This window comes from Oryctolagus cuniculus, chromosome 3, assembly GCF_051225735.1.
Source record: "Oryctolagus cuniculus isolate XC-2025 breed Fujian yellow rabbit chromosome 3, ASM5122573v1, whole genome shotgun sequence".
NCBI classification, from domain to species: Eukaryota; Metazoa; Chordata; class Mammalia; order Lagomorpha; family Leporidae; genus Oryctolagus; species Oryctolagus cuniculus.
This window is the reverse complement of record NC_142869.1, coordinates 1,695,290-1,709,158: the sequence shown is the minus strand read 5'-3', so window position 1 is coordinate 1,709,158 and position 13,869 is coordinate 1,695,290. Positions and strand designations below refer to the sequence as shown.

Genomic DNA, 13,869 nt, shown 5'->3' with positions numbered 1-13,869 from the left:
TTTCATCTAGAAAGGCAGAGAGAGAGTGAGAGAGCGCGTTTCCATCCGCTGGGTCACAGCGTCAGTGTCTGCAACAGCGAGGGTTGGGCCAGGCCAGAGTCAGGAATCCAGAACTGCTCCTGGGCTCCCCCGCGGGCAGCAGGGGCCCAAGCGCCTGAGCCGCCATCTGCTGCTTCCCAGCATGCACTGGGAGGAAGCTGGCCTGGACGCAGAGCAGCGGGACTTGACGGGCACTTCCATACGCACGCGGCCCTGGTAGCAGCCCGGTAGCTTCAGACACAAGCTGGGGTTCTCGTGGCCAGAGGGGCCACAGGAAGGACCTCAGCACCACCACCTGGTGGGAGGCGGAGACCCCTGCTGTCCATCACCCAGGAGAGGGGTGCAGTCCCTCGCAGGAAGTCAAAATTGGGCCAGAACCGGGCCAGGGCATCTGACTGGAGCCTGGATCTAGAAGGGTCAGCCTGGTTCTGAGCTCTGGGTGCCGTGCAGGTGGCGAAGGCCTGGCAGCATCCGGATGAGCCCTGAGCCCCGCAGGTGAGTGCAGCGGCTCCTGCCGTGCCCGGCTGCATCGCGGACCCTGTGGGAGGCCCTGGGGAGCTCTGCCTGGCAGGATCCGGTCACAGGCTGGGGACAGGAGTGAGAGCTTCCAGGGGCCAGAGCCGAGCCCCTCTCCCACACTGTCCTGGGGGATGCACCTGGCAAACACAGGCTCCCACAACTCCTGATGGTCTCAGGAGGGTGCAGACCTACAGTGGCACTTTGCAGACAGCAACCTGAGCCACAGAGGCAGGACCTGGCGCAGATGTGGGCCGTGGGGGCGACCTCAGCTCCCTGAGCGTGCAGAAGCCCGGGAAGGCCACGCTGCTCCGTGAGGGCGTCAGAGGCTTTGGGCTCGAGGCGAGCTGGCCCCACAGGGACACACGGCGGGCTGAGCGGTCAGCGGGGCAGTGTCCACCCACCATGCCCTGCCCCGTACAGACAGGCAAACCCCAGCATGGCGTCACTGCAGAGTGAGCACGAGTCTACGCGTGGTGCTTCGCGGTGAGAATGCCACCCGGGAAGTCGCCCGGGGTCCTGTCCCTCGCAGAGGGCACACGAGTGAGTCCCTGGAATCTGACTTGCAGAGGGCACCCCTAGGCCCCCACGGCACGCTGGGCTCGAATGCCGCCGGCGTGCAGGCACGGTCCTGGGAGGAGGCGGCCTGCACCCCAGCAGGTGCCGGAGACGCGGCTTCCCAACATCCCCAAAGCAGCACAGCTCGGGGCAGGAAGCGGGGGGAGGGGCGGGAGGCGCAGACAGCTGCCCGACCCCCATGGGACAGAGGTGCCAGTCTGCCAGCCCCCATGCTGGGTTTCCCGGGTCTTTGCTGCAAACTGTGCCTGCCGGCCTTTGTCTCGGCACGGGCGGCCGCCCCAGGTGTGGCTGACAGAAAGAAACTGACGCACTCATCGCCGACTGCTGGTCTGCCGGCAGCTGGGGCAGCCTCCCGGGGACCCCTTGAGCGAGGGCCAGCTTCCGCACACAGCGCCTCAGAGCACCGAGGGCGCCGGTCACCACGCCCGGGACCACCGGAGAGGCTGCCCACGGTGCACACCTGGCACCTTGCCTGGATGTGGGTGTGGTCAGGCCCTTTGCGGATGGCCGGGAGACGCGAGAGTGCCGGTCGGCGACCCCGGGGCGTGCCGAGCAGCCGTCCCGGCGGCGGGCGCGCACTGACCTGTCTTCCTGAGCGGGAAGTCGTCTTTGGTGTCGTACATCCCCAGCACCGGGTGGGCGTAGGAGGCGGACGTCCCGCTCTGGGGCGGTGAACTCTGGTCCAGGGAGCTGTGCTGCGTTTTCCTGGGGAAAAGGCAAAGGCTGAGGCTGCGTTCCCCCAGGGCACCGCCCGGCCTGCACGGAGCCCGGACGTGGCCCGCGCGCACGGCCCCCGCAGCCGTCGGCCCCCTGGCCAGGCCCGCCAGACCGCCTGCGGAAAGCAAAAGGAAACAGGGATGACCCCCGAGCACGCATAGGAGCCACAGCTTCCGTGCCGGCTCAGCGCTCTGGTCCGCACGCAGCTCAGCCTCTCTCCCCCGGCTCTGGTCTGTCCTGCGACGCCAGGCCTGTGCTCGGGGGGCTGGGCCGGAGCAAACAGGTGGGAGTGCACGCCGTGGTGTCTGGGGCTCCTGTCTGCAGCGGAGTCACTGTCTCCCGAGCCTTCCCCAGAACTAAGCCACCGGGGGCGGGGGCAGGTTGGCAGCCTCTGGCCCCTCCCCCTGGCGCTGACCTGCGAGCCAGGCACTGCCCACCATCCCGACAAGCAGGAGAGGAGCCGCGGCCACCAGGACGCCCCCACGGGGACCTGGGGCGGCACCGCCCGTGGAGCCTTGCTGAAAACAGCAAGTTGAACAACTTCTGAGTCGCTGGGTGTGACCTGCCTAACGACCAGAGCCGAGAGTACAAGCGCTCCCTCGGGGGAATTCGTTAGTGTTCTAGCTGAGCACTCAGCAGGCCAGCTCAGGCACCGGCAGTGGTCCGGATGCGTCGGCAGTGCACACAGGTGCACACGGTAGGCTCTGAGAGCGCACCCTGCAGGGGTGCTGAGGGGCACAGGGACCCAGCGGGCTCGGGGCTGCCGGCCCAGCGGGCGTCTGCCTCCTGGAGGGGGGAAGTGCACAGGGCCCGGGAAGATGCAGCCCCTTCAGGCCCTGCCCCCCACACTGTCCCCAAGTGGCGCTGGCAGGACTGAGACGGGCACAGCTGCACCCATGCACTGGTAGCCTCATTGCGGGGCTACCTCCCTAGGCCCCGGGACCTTCAGACCAGCACAGCCCCAGGCCTCCAGCGGAGCTGGGCCTCTCACGGCATCAGCTTCCAGACCGTATCCTCGCCCGACTGCTAACGTGTCCTTGGAGCCATGTGGCGACCGGGGCCGCGTCTACACTCGCGTCCTGCCTCGGATCACGTGTGAGTCAGAGATGGCTAGCCGCACGGTGATAAGTAATTCAAGTCAGCAGACACGGCCTTACTGTAATCTAACAGCAGGGTCCGTTTCTAGTGAAGCCAGAGTTGGAAAGGCTTCGTTCCTCCAAGAGCTAGTGGGTTCTCTGCTGAGGTGCTGGCCATATCAGAATCCTCACTCGGTCAGACCTTGAGATGAGCTGACCTGAGCCCCTGCTGGCAGTGCCCGGCTGCAAGTCCTCGCAGTCAGCAAGTGACCAGGTGCGTGCCCAGCGCAGCTTCCCCAAACACCTGGCTGAGGACCGGGCCCCGCTGCTCTGCCTGGTCCAGGGCCAGGAAGGGAGACCACGGCCCCACCATAACCAGGCTGCAGCCTGGCGGTGTCTGTGGTAAAGAAGGTTCTGGAAGTGTGAGGAAAGTGAGACCCAGCCCTGGCTGCACCAACACCCCAGCTCACACAGGCACTCACATGGCCAGACACACCCACACCCCGAGGCAGCCGTCCAGAGCCAACTCAGCCCTGACCAGGCTCATCCCGCCTTTCTCAACCACGACTCCGGGTCCTGGGAGGGCAGCATGAGGTCAAGGCCGGAAGGCAGCGGCACTCGGTGCGGCCTGGGCCGGGGCAGCCACCTAGCACTGTTATCTCCAAGGCAGCCCTGTGGCCCCGATGAAAGTGGGGGACAAGCACCGCTGTCTTCTCGCTGAAATCACCTGCACTGCAGAAGACGCTGCGGCCAGAGCCAGCCGCTCGCCCCACGGCAGCGGCCCTCCCCACCACTGCAGATTCACACCGGGAGGCAAGACAGACACGCCTGTCGCTCACGCACAGGCCAATGAAAACGCAACTGAGCTGCGGGTGTGGCTCCAGTTTTCCAGTCGCCACTAGGACACACTGGGAAGGCGGTGAATTAACGTCAGTGGTCTGTTCCTCCCAGGGCAGCACAGCCTCCTCGTGATGCCCGGTGACACCGCCTTCCACGCCCTGGCCTCCCGCTGTGCGGCGGGGGTCCTGCCTTCCACAGACCAGCCGTGTTCTCAGGTGCTCCGAGGTGTCCCGGTGGCATCCCGTCTCATGCAACGACCAGCGAGCTGGAGCTCGGACACACCTGACACTGGGGAAGCGCCCCCCCAGGGACAGCCGCTGCCCGCCTGCTGCAGCCGCCCAGCTCCCAGGCCCCGGGTGCTTCCGTCCCTGGGGGCGTTCCACTGACTCAGGATTCATGCGCCGGGACCCCCGGGACAAACGCTGTGTCCGACACACCTGACACGCCGCTGCTGGCTGTGTTCCCGGGCACAGGGACCCTCGGGTGCAAGACCATCGCCGGTTGATGAGAGCTTGGGAGTTTGCACGGTCTGTGCTGGGACCGTAGGAGCACTCGTCCCGGTGTGTGTCCCAGGAGACACGGGGGGGGGGGGGCACTGTGTGTCCCAGGAGACACGGGGGGGGGCACTGTGTGTCCCAGGAGACACGAGGGGGGCTCTGTGTGTCCCAGGAGACACGAGGGGGGTGCTGTGCGTCCCTGTGTGTGTCCCTGGCGACGTGGGGGGGGGGGCGCTGTGTGTCCCAGTGTGTGTCCCAGGAGACACGAGGGGGGCTCTGTGTGTCCCAGGAGACACGAGGGGGGCACTGTGCATTCCTGTGTGTGTCCCAGGAGACACGAGGGGGGACTGTGTGTCCCTGTGTGTGTCCCAGGAGACACGAGGGGGGCCGCTGTGTGTCCCAGGAGACACGAGGGGGGCACTGTGCATTCCTGTGTGTGTCCCAGGAGACACGAGGGGGGACTGTGTGTCCCTGTGTGTGTCCCAGGAGACACGAGGGGGGCTGCTGCTGGGCCACAGCGCAGGTGGACGTTGGCTCCCCCAGCCGCTGCCAATGGTTTCCAGTGTGCCGTGCCGCTGAGACACCCGTGGGCAGCCCGCAGACAAGCAGGTACCACACCCTTTGCTGACACATGGCCAGCGTAACGAGCCAGCTGGGTTGCGCGGCGTGCCCTGCCGTGGCTGGGCTCTGCGCCTCGCTGGTGACTGGGGCGTCAGCCCTCTACCCACGGGCCCGCTGGTGCTCAGCTGCCTGTCGGAGGGGACCTGTCCACCCTTGGTCTCTCCCCAGCGTGGCGCTGAACTGTGGGCTCCGCTACCTGTCGGAGGGGACCTGTCCACCCTTGGTCTCTCTCCAGCGCGGCGCTGGACTGTGGGCTCCGCTACCTGTTGGAGGGGACCTGTCCACCCTTGGGCTCTCCCCAGCGTGGCGCTGGACTGTGGGCTCCGCTAGCGGCAGCCATCTGCCTGGGGATGCCGCCTTCCAGTCGGCGGCTTGCCTTTTCATTTTCCCTGCAGGCCCCTCCCAAGACACTGTCCCTGGAGCCCTCGGCCGCAGCGCGTGAGGTCGGCGTCCTGCGTAGCTCCTGCCCACTGCCCTCCCGAGCTCTCTTCTGCAGGTCCCACTGCCGTCCCCCCACCCGCAGGCCCAGAGGGCACGCGGTCACCGGACGTGGAATGGGGCTGGACAAGGTGTCCTTCCCTCCCTGCCAAGACCCAGCTCCCACAACACTCCTGCCCCAGGCAGCGACACAAGACCAACAGGGACCCCAGCGCCTCTTGTCGGAAACCTCCCCCAGGCTGTCAGACCCAGGGCAGCAGGCTGTGGGCCCGACGCACAGGAAGGGCTGCTGGTCCCCCGTGCCCCACCCCAGACGCTGCTTGCTCAGCTCTCACCGGGCTCCCCAGAGCCTTCAGTGCCCCAAACCACAGTACCCCCTCGGCTGGGTAGACTGCAGACGCCCTCTCCCTTGGCCGTCTACACTGGGGGTAGCCCCTTCCCTTGGCCATCTGGACTGGAAGTGGACTCTTCTTCCCCTGTCCATCTACACTGAGGGTGGCCCCTTCCCTTGGCTGTCTACACTGAGGGTGGTCCCTTCCACACTGTGACACCAGCGGCGGCCTGGGGTGGGTGCCCTGAAGGGCGAGCAGCGGGCCGTGGCTCAGAGCCGTCTACTGGCAGGGGTGGGGCAGGGCCGTGGGAGCTGCCACTCTGCCCCGCCCAGGCCTCTGCCCCGCCCAGGCCTCTGCCCGCCCAGGCCTCTGCCCCGCCCAGGCCTCTGCCCGCCCAGGCCTCTGCCCCGCCCAGGCCTCTGCCCGCCCAGGCCTCTGCCCCGCCCAGGCCTCTGCCCCGCCCAGGCCTCTGCCCTGGGCTCTCTTCAGCCCACAGCACCAACAAGGCTCTGCCTGCCATGCAGGCTCTGGTGGGGCTCGCAGCTGACGGAGCTGCCTGAAGCACAGTGGGCAGACTTGGTGGATGCAAACGCACAACTCGGAGGGAATCCAGTCTCAGTGGCACCTGCTGTGGCTGAACGGGGACTGCGCGGGCACCAGCCCCAGGGACCCACAGCTTCCTCTGAGACGGCCCAGAGCCCCAGCGGGACGACGGCCACGCCTCCGCACTCCAAGCACACCCGGGCCAGCCGCCATCCCTCGGGGTTCCCTCCCTCACCCGCTCCTTTGGCCTCAGCAGGTAAAGAGCCTGCGTCTGCAGGGCCTGGATGAGGCAGGGCGTCCCCACCCCGGCCACTTACCCGTACCAGTAGCGGGGGTCACTGGAAATGCAGTGGTTCAGGTTCCTGTGGGCCAGCGCCTTCTTCTTATTGAGCACGAATTCTTGCAACTTCATCTTCACCTCTGTGCTGGCCACGGCACCTGGCGAAGGGCAGGACGCACAGGGGGGGCCAGCTCAGCGAGGGGCTGGGAGGGGCTGGGGGCTACGGGAGGGGAGGCAGGGGTGGAGGCGGTGGGCTTATGAAGACAGGAGACGCCTGGGGGATTTGTAAGGGGAGGCAGGGGTGGAGGCGGGAGACGCCCGGGGGGCTTGTAAGAGGTCTTGCTCCCCTCGGATGCCCGGAACTGACGTGTGTCTGGAAGGCGGGTTACTCCCCTGAGATGGCGCGGCGCTCACACTTGTTCCTTCTGAAGGGAGCTTTAATCTTTGACATAAAAGAGCCCCTGGAGGATGCAGTGGCCAGACTGCTAACTCTGCAGACAGACGCAGGAGCCGCTATGCAGAGGTGCAGGCATGGGGTCCCCGGCCACGGTGCAAGGAAGCACTGGGCAGCAGTGAGGAACGAGCAGAGAGCAGAGACGGGCTCAGGGGCCCACACGGGTCACACGGAGGAAGCCCCACCTCATGATGAAGAGGCTGGGGCACGGGGCGAGCAGCTGTGAATTTTTGCCATTACATTGGTCAAGTAGACAAATGGCCAAAGGACAGGCTGATGGTGGTGACCACGAGGACGGCCCAGGAGGCCAGGCAGGGGGTGACCCCGAGCGCTCCTCCTCGACTTGGCCGGGGGCAGCTGGGCCTCTGCACTGGCCTGGCCTGCAGGTAAACCCGGCCTGCAGCCTCTGGGTCCGGGACCTTCCACGCCCAGGGGAAATCTAGTTCTTTGGACTTCGCCAGGAGAGGATGGGATGAGGCGGCTCCTGACCTCCCCGTCTCCCAGGCAGGGCGCCGACGAGCCGCGTGGGAAAGTGTGTGGAGGATGCGACTGCAAGGTGAATTTCTTTTGGTGCAAAAACGCTTGAAAACCTTGCATAGAGGGGTCTTTGAGAAGTTTCCTGAGAATATGTGTGCATCCCAGTCGCATGAATTCTGGTCGCAGCTCTGCCTGGGCGGGGCCCTGCTGCAGGGGGCGGCACTGAGTAAAAGCTGGCAGGACAGAGACAGGGAGGACTCACACCGGGGTGGGGGGCTGGGCTGCAGCAGGGGGCCGCAGCTCTAGGTGGCCGGCACCGGCCCAGGACACAGTCTGAGGACACGTCCATCCCTGATCCTTCTCCTGGCTTCCACCCGAGACTCACTTCCTCGCTCTCACAGCCCATTCGCTGCCCAGAAAGCACAAATACTGTACGTGGGGGCCAGGTGCTGACGCCGGCCTCCTGCCTCACTCCCACACAGGGAGGGGCTTCCTCGGTGGCCCACCTGGCTGCCAGCAGGGCTGAGCTTCTATGTAGCAGGGAGACACCACGGCTGTGTGAGCCCAGCTCAGCCCTGGCACAAAGACCTGCCTTCTCTTGGAGTTTCCCTTTCAGGTTCACGTCCAAAGACTGTGTGTGTTAGATTCCCCAAGGGAAGAGTGAAGATAAAACCCAGGTGCACTGAAACACGTGTTTATGCTAACTGTGGTGGGAAAGGCCCCAGGCTCCAAGAATTCACAGCATCACTGGTGACCACCACTACCAGGAAGCTGCACCAGCATCTAAGATCATAAGCACTCTAAGTGCCTGCCAGTGCAACAAAGCTGATTCAGCCTTCAGAGCAAGTTCATCTTGAAAAACGCCAGCCAACACCACCAGCTGCTCCGCGGGGGCCGTCAGAGGCAGGAGCCGGGCCCAGACGCCTGAGTTCCCCCGATGCGCAGCGGCACCCCGAGGGGTGCCCACCACGGTGGTCGCTGGCCCTGTCTTCTCACCGCAGGACCACACTCCGCGGGCTGCAGAGCTGGCGCAAGCTGGCCAAGTGTCCAACTGGACACAGCTTCCTAGTGACAATAAGACCTGACCACCCAGATCCACCCGTGGGAACCCCGAGATCGCCGTCTGGGACGAGCCCGGAGCAGAGGAGAGGGCGCGCAGCGCGGCGAGGGCCGAGGGCGGGCGTCCATCCCTGACCCTGCCGAGGGCAGGCGTGCAGCCCGGAGACCGTCTGTGATTGAGGCGATATTCATGGCCGGCGCCGCGGCTCACTAGGCTAATCCTCTGCCTTGCAGCGCCGGCACCCCGGGTTCTAGTCCCGGTCGGGGCGCCGGATTCTGTCCCGGTTGCCCCTCTTCCAGGCCAGCTCTCTGCTGTGGCCAGGGAGTGCAGTGGAGGATGGCCCAAGTGCTTGGGCCCTGCACCCCATGGGAGACCAGGAGAAGCACCTGGCTCCTGGCTCCTGCCATCGGATCAGTGCGGTGCGCTGGCCGCAGCGCGCCGGCTGCGGCAGCCATTGGAGGGTGAACCAACGGCAAAGGAAGACCCTTTTCTCTGTCTCTCTGTCTCACTGTCCACTCTGCCTGTCCAAAAAAATTTTTTTTTTAAATTTAAAAAAAATTAAAAAAAAAAGATGAGCTCTTAAAAAAAAAGGCGACATTCGTATTGGAAGATTCTGGTAAACTCCGAAAGAATCCTTGACGCCGAGCTGCTTTTGAGAAATCCAAAGAACTGCCGTGGGTTGGGTGGTGGCGCCGTCCATCAGTGAGCTGACCTCAAACGCACAGGCCTTCAAAGCAGGTTTGAAGAACTCCCCTGAAGAAATCCAACAGGGCGCTTGCACTTGAGGGGCCGGGGAGCCGCGGGCTGGGAGGGGCTGGCCCCCGCAGAGGCTCCCGCACGCGCCCTGCAAGTGCAGGGGACGGCAGCTCCTCCGCCGGGGCTCCTGGGGGGCCCGGGAGCTGCTGTCCCAGGAGGCAGGGGCCCAGGGGGGAGGACAGGCCACGGGGCCTGCAGCAGGTCAGATCCCACGCACCTGAGACTCTCCCAGGGGTTTCACAAAGGGAACGCTGACCCCAGCCACCCTAGAGTCAACCAGAGGGGACCGCGAGGGGCCTCCCCTCCCCGGACAGAGCCCTGCGGGCGGCCGCTGCGCAAGTCCTCGGCTCCTGAGTGGTCTCACGCCCCTCGCTCACATTTAGTGTCGGCTGCAAACGCGGGCTGAGAACCGGAGTGCACAGGAGGAGCCGCCGTGCGGTGTTCTCTGCCTCCACGCTGTCTTGTGGAGAGAGCGCGCGCCGAGCGCAGTTACTGCACAGACTGAACGCCGCGTAACGGCCGACGTAATCACGCGAAATTACTACAGACTCAGACTAGTGAAACAAATCGGAGACTAAGAGAGAACATTATTTATAACACGCAGGAAAAATACGTTTTGAAATACAAGTATTTTACAAAAAGGTCGGAGAAGATACAGGCATAACAATACAGCTTAGCTGACAGGTCAATCCTAATTTAGAATGAGTCTGGGGCCGGCGCTGTGGCCTAGCAGGTAAAGACGCCGCCTGCAGTGCTGGCACCCCATACGGGCGCTGGTTCAAGTCCTGGCTGCTTCACTTCCCATCCAGCTCTCTGCTATGGCCTGGGAAAGCAGTGGATGGTGACCCAAGTCCTTGGGCCCCTGCACCCATGCAGGAGACTTGGAGGAAGCTCCTGGCTTCGGATCGGCACAGCTCTGGCTGTTGTGGCCATCTGGGTAGTGAACCATCGGATGGAAGACCTCTCTCTCTCTCTCTCTCTTTCTTTCTCTCTCTCTCTGCCTCTCCTCTAACTCTTTAAAATAAATAAATCTTTAAAAAACAAAAAGAATGAGTCTTGTATACTAGCAGTCATCACATAGAAAACAAATTTAAAACGGAATTAACTTCATTGGTATTAATTCCTTCAAGGACATAAAGATTTACAAACTGTTTTATGCTGATTTATATTTTATATCAGTATGTGCAGTTTTATATGTATTTTTCATTATGCTTTGTTATTTATAGAAGGCAGACAGGCAGACACCCACTGGGCGTTCCTCAAAAGCTCGCAACAGTCAGGGCTGGGCCAGGCTGAAGCCAGGAGCTTCGAGCTCAATCCTGGTTTCCCACGTGGGTGGCAGGGGCCCAAGCGTTTGCGCATGGCCTGCGGCCTCCAAGGGCACATTAGCAGGAAGCCGGAATGCAGATGGAGAGCGGAGCTGGGGTTGAACCCAGGCTCTCAGATATGGGATGCGGGCGTGCCAAGGGGTGTGCTGACCACTGTCCCCAGCGCCCGCCGGACACGAGGGTTCCAAGAGCCCCTTGGAAAGCCTTCTGTTCCAGGGAGGAGTCTTACCCGCGCTGTGTCGATTTCACTATCCGACAACGATACAGAGGCAAGCCCCAGATCAGACGCTTCGGCCCCCAGGCACCAGAGCAGCACACAGCACGGAGAGGCATAGCCCGGGTGCGAGGACACCGCAGGGCCGCCGGCACGCGCTGCTGGGAGCACACGAAGCAGGGGTCAGTGAGTCACAGCTCCCGGGACCCGGGCGCCAGGAGGCCTGTGTGCAGACAGCGCCGAGGCTGGGGAGCTGGGCCGCACAGACAGGTGCACCGAGGGGGAGGGGCCTCATGAGAAAAGAGGGCCGGGGAGCCCAGCCCCCAGAGGGCCCTGAACAAATGGCAGTACGAGGACCAGCCGGAAGAAGCGATGCGAATCCCACCGCACAGGAGGGCACCTGCCTCCCAGGCCCACGTGGCCCCTGGAGCTCTTCACACACAGGCTGGCACGCACAGAAGCGTCCAGGCACACGGGGGACACACAGCTGACGAAAGCCATCACCAACAACAGACAGCGACCGTCAGAAGCTCCGTGAGGAGCCATGAGAAGGCTGGATGAGAATTCAAGAACTGAAACCCGACAGATTAACCCAGTGGAAGAGTTCAGCAGCAGGTCGTCAGCAGATGCGGGCAACAGGTGAGAAAATGCGCACACCAGTGCAGAGGAACAGCGAGACACACACGGTCATCCAGGTGGGGGCTCTGATGAGGAAGTTCTCCTGGGGGAGCGGCCCCTCCCGCCCTGAGAAGGCTGCACCTGCTGGCCTCGCCCAGAACCACAGACCCACGACCTCGCCCAGACCGCTGGCCTCACCAAGAACCACAGACCCACGACTCGCAGACTGCCTATCTATCTCCCCTGGTTCCGCTCCTCTGGGGTAAAACGGGCACTGGGCAGGCCTTGTGGCCCCCACACTGCCCACATGGGTTAGGTGCTGGACACAGACCCCCGGTGTGCCACAGCCAGCACGACACCGACAGCAAAGCCGGGAGACTCTGACTCAGGATGGGGAAACAAAGCGCGTGTCGCCAGGGACGCTGCAGAAGCAGGAAGCTCCTGCACCGACATCGTCAGTCCACCCGGGAGGCTGCAGGAGGGAGCGCATGACGGGGGCGGAACAGCCGGTTCCTGATTCCACCGACACGAGGCCGGAATGCAGGGAAGTGAGCACACGCAGCACTGGAAGCAGAGTGATCACTCGGAGCGATGCACCCACAGCCGTGCAGAGCGGACTGGCGGGTATGTTCAAGTTCTGGGGCAAACGGAGCGAAACGGCCAGTCAAGGAGCAGTGTCTGGCCTGGAGGCTGACGCCACGCCCATCGTCTGGTGCCTGGTTAGGTCCCCAGCTCAGCCTCCCAGCCCTGCAGACCTGGGAGGCAGCAGGCACGGCTCCTGACCTCCACGGGGGAGCGCGGGGCTGCGGTCCCAGCTCCTGGCTTTCGGCCCAGCCCGGTGCGGGCCACGTGGGCAGCTGGGGAGTGACCCATGGAAGCGAGCTTCCTTCGTCTCTCAAATGAATAAAAAATAATTAAAAATTCTATTTTGCTGCAAACATTTTGAAATCCATGCATTTTTCATAATGTGAATTTTCAGAAACGTTTTGAAGACCTCTGGTACACATGAATAACCAATTTTTGCATCAATACAAACTCTTACGATGTAACTTTCCATGAATCTTCTTTAGCACTGCTGTGCCCCTGAGACGGTGGGAGGGACGGGGATGAGGGGTCACTTACGGATAACTGGGGTTATCTAAACGCCACGCCGATGCCAGTGGAGCCTGTTTTAGGGTCTTCTATGCCTCGCATGTACCTGATCAATTCTCATGTGGACTCGGTACAAGCCGAGGAGCCCTTATCTGAAAGGCTTGGGGGCAGAGGTGTTGCAGACTTTTGAGATGTTTAGATTTGGGACTGCGTAGCCTTTACTGGCTGAGTTTCCTCTGATCAAAATATCCTGAATCTGAACTGCTCCCGAATCTAGCACTTTGGGGGTCCTTCAGTGCCCCGCAAGCTGTAGGTTCCGGAGTGGTTTCCAGAATCGGGGCGTCTGACCCGTGTTACGGGTTCTAAGAGATCAAGCTATGAAAAGGGCGAATACTGAGAAGCCCTGGTACCCGAGTTACGCGAGCTCCGTGACAGCTCCCCACACTGCACAGCGCCAGGGAGCTGCACCCCCCTGCGTGGCCCTCACGAGCACGCGGTCGGAGGACGCCCAGAACAAGCCCCAGGCTGAGTGGCTGCTGGGGGGCCACGGCCCAGGGCCGAGCAGGAGCACTGTGCACAGTGTGGTGCCCGCGGCGGGCCTCGGCGGCAGCAGCCCTGGAGCCCAGGAAATGCCTTCCTGCCTGTTGTCGGCCACGTGGGACACTCACTTCCCCTGTGCAGGGCCCTGGGCAGGACACAGCGCCCGCGGCTGGCCAAGACCACTGACTGGTGACGGGGTCCTGGCTCCAGGAGAAGGGACACAGACACAGGGAGCCAAGGGGCCTCTGAGACAGAGGAGACACAGACTCACACTCACAACGCGCACACACACTCACACACACACAGCTGAGGGGCCTCTGGGACAGAAGGGACACACACTCACAGAGCCGAGGGGCCTCTGGGTTAGAACACACATGCACACACACACTCACACACACACTTACAAGGGGACGGGGGGCCTCTGGGACAGAAGGGGCACACACACACACTCACACGGGGCCGAGGGGCCTCTGGGTTAGAACACACATGCACACACACACACACAATCACACGGGGCTGAGGGGCCTCTGGGACAGAAGGGGCGCATGCACACACACACACAAGGAGCCAAGGGGCCTCTGGTCTCCATCTGGGGGAAAAGCTTGAGTCACTCCCGTGGGCCCGTGGCCGAGCAGCCAGCAGCGGTCACTGTGCCACGTCCTCTGATCTTCCAGGAGGGAGGAGTAGCAGAATGGCCCTGGGACAGTGTCAAGTCCAGGCTCTCTGAGAAGGAAACGGACACACAAGCCCTGCCCCACTCCACCCCCAGCCAACGGGAAAGCCCTCTGTCGGCGCCGGGCGGCTGCCACCCTCAGCCACGGCTCGGCCTCCTCCTGCTTCGGGAGCACACAG

At 63.3% G+C, this 13,869-nt stretch overlaps 1 protein-coding gene and 1 long non-coding RNA gene across 11 annotated transcripts in view; both read right to left on the bottom strand.

The window, feature by feature from the left end:
- HDAC4 (histone deacetylase 4) overlaps window positions 1–13,869 on the bottom strand; it is a 228,707-nt gene that overhangs the window by 67,922 nt on the left and 146,916 nt on the right. For 8 of the 10 annotated variants that reach the window (XM_070071474.2, XM_070071465.2, XM_070071470.2 and 5 more), the window contains exons 5-6: window positions 6,516–6,636; window positions 1,718–1,839 (exon numbers count right to left, since the gene is read on the bottom strand). In XM_070071474.2, the coding sequence (XP_069927575.1) occupies window positions 1,718–1,839; window positions 6,516–6,636 (243 nt within the window). The remainder of the gene's footprint in view (window positions 1–1,717; window positions 1,840–6,515; window positions 6,637–13,869) is intronic. The other 2 variants (XM_070071467.2, XM_070071468.2) reach the window with 1 other exon arrangement.
- LOC149127236 (uncharacterized) lies at window positions 9,793–12,279 on the bottom strand. The gene is made up of 2 exons (XR_016231316.1): window positions 12,141–12,279; window positions 9,793–12,022 (listed from the first exon to the last, which is right to left on the bottom strand). It is a non-coding gene; the product is annotated as an uncharacterized LOC149127236 (long non-coding RNA).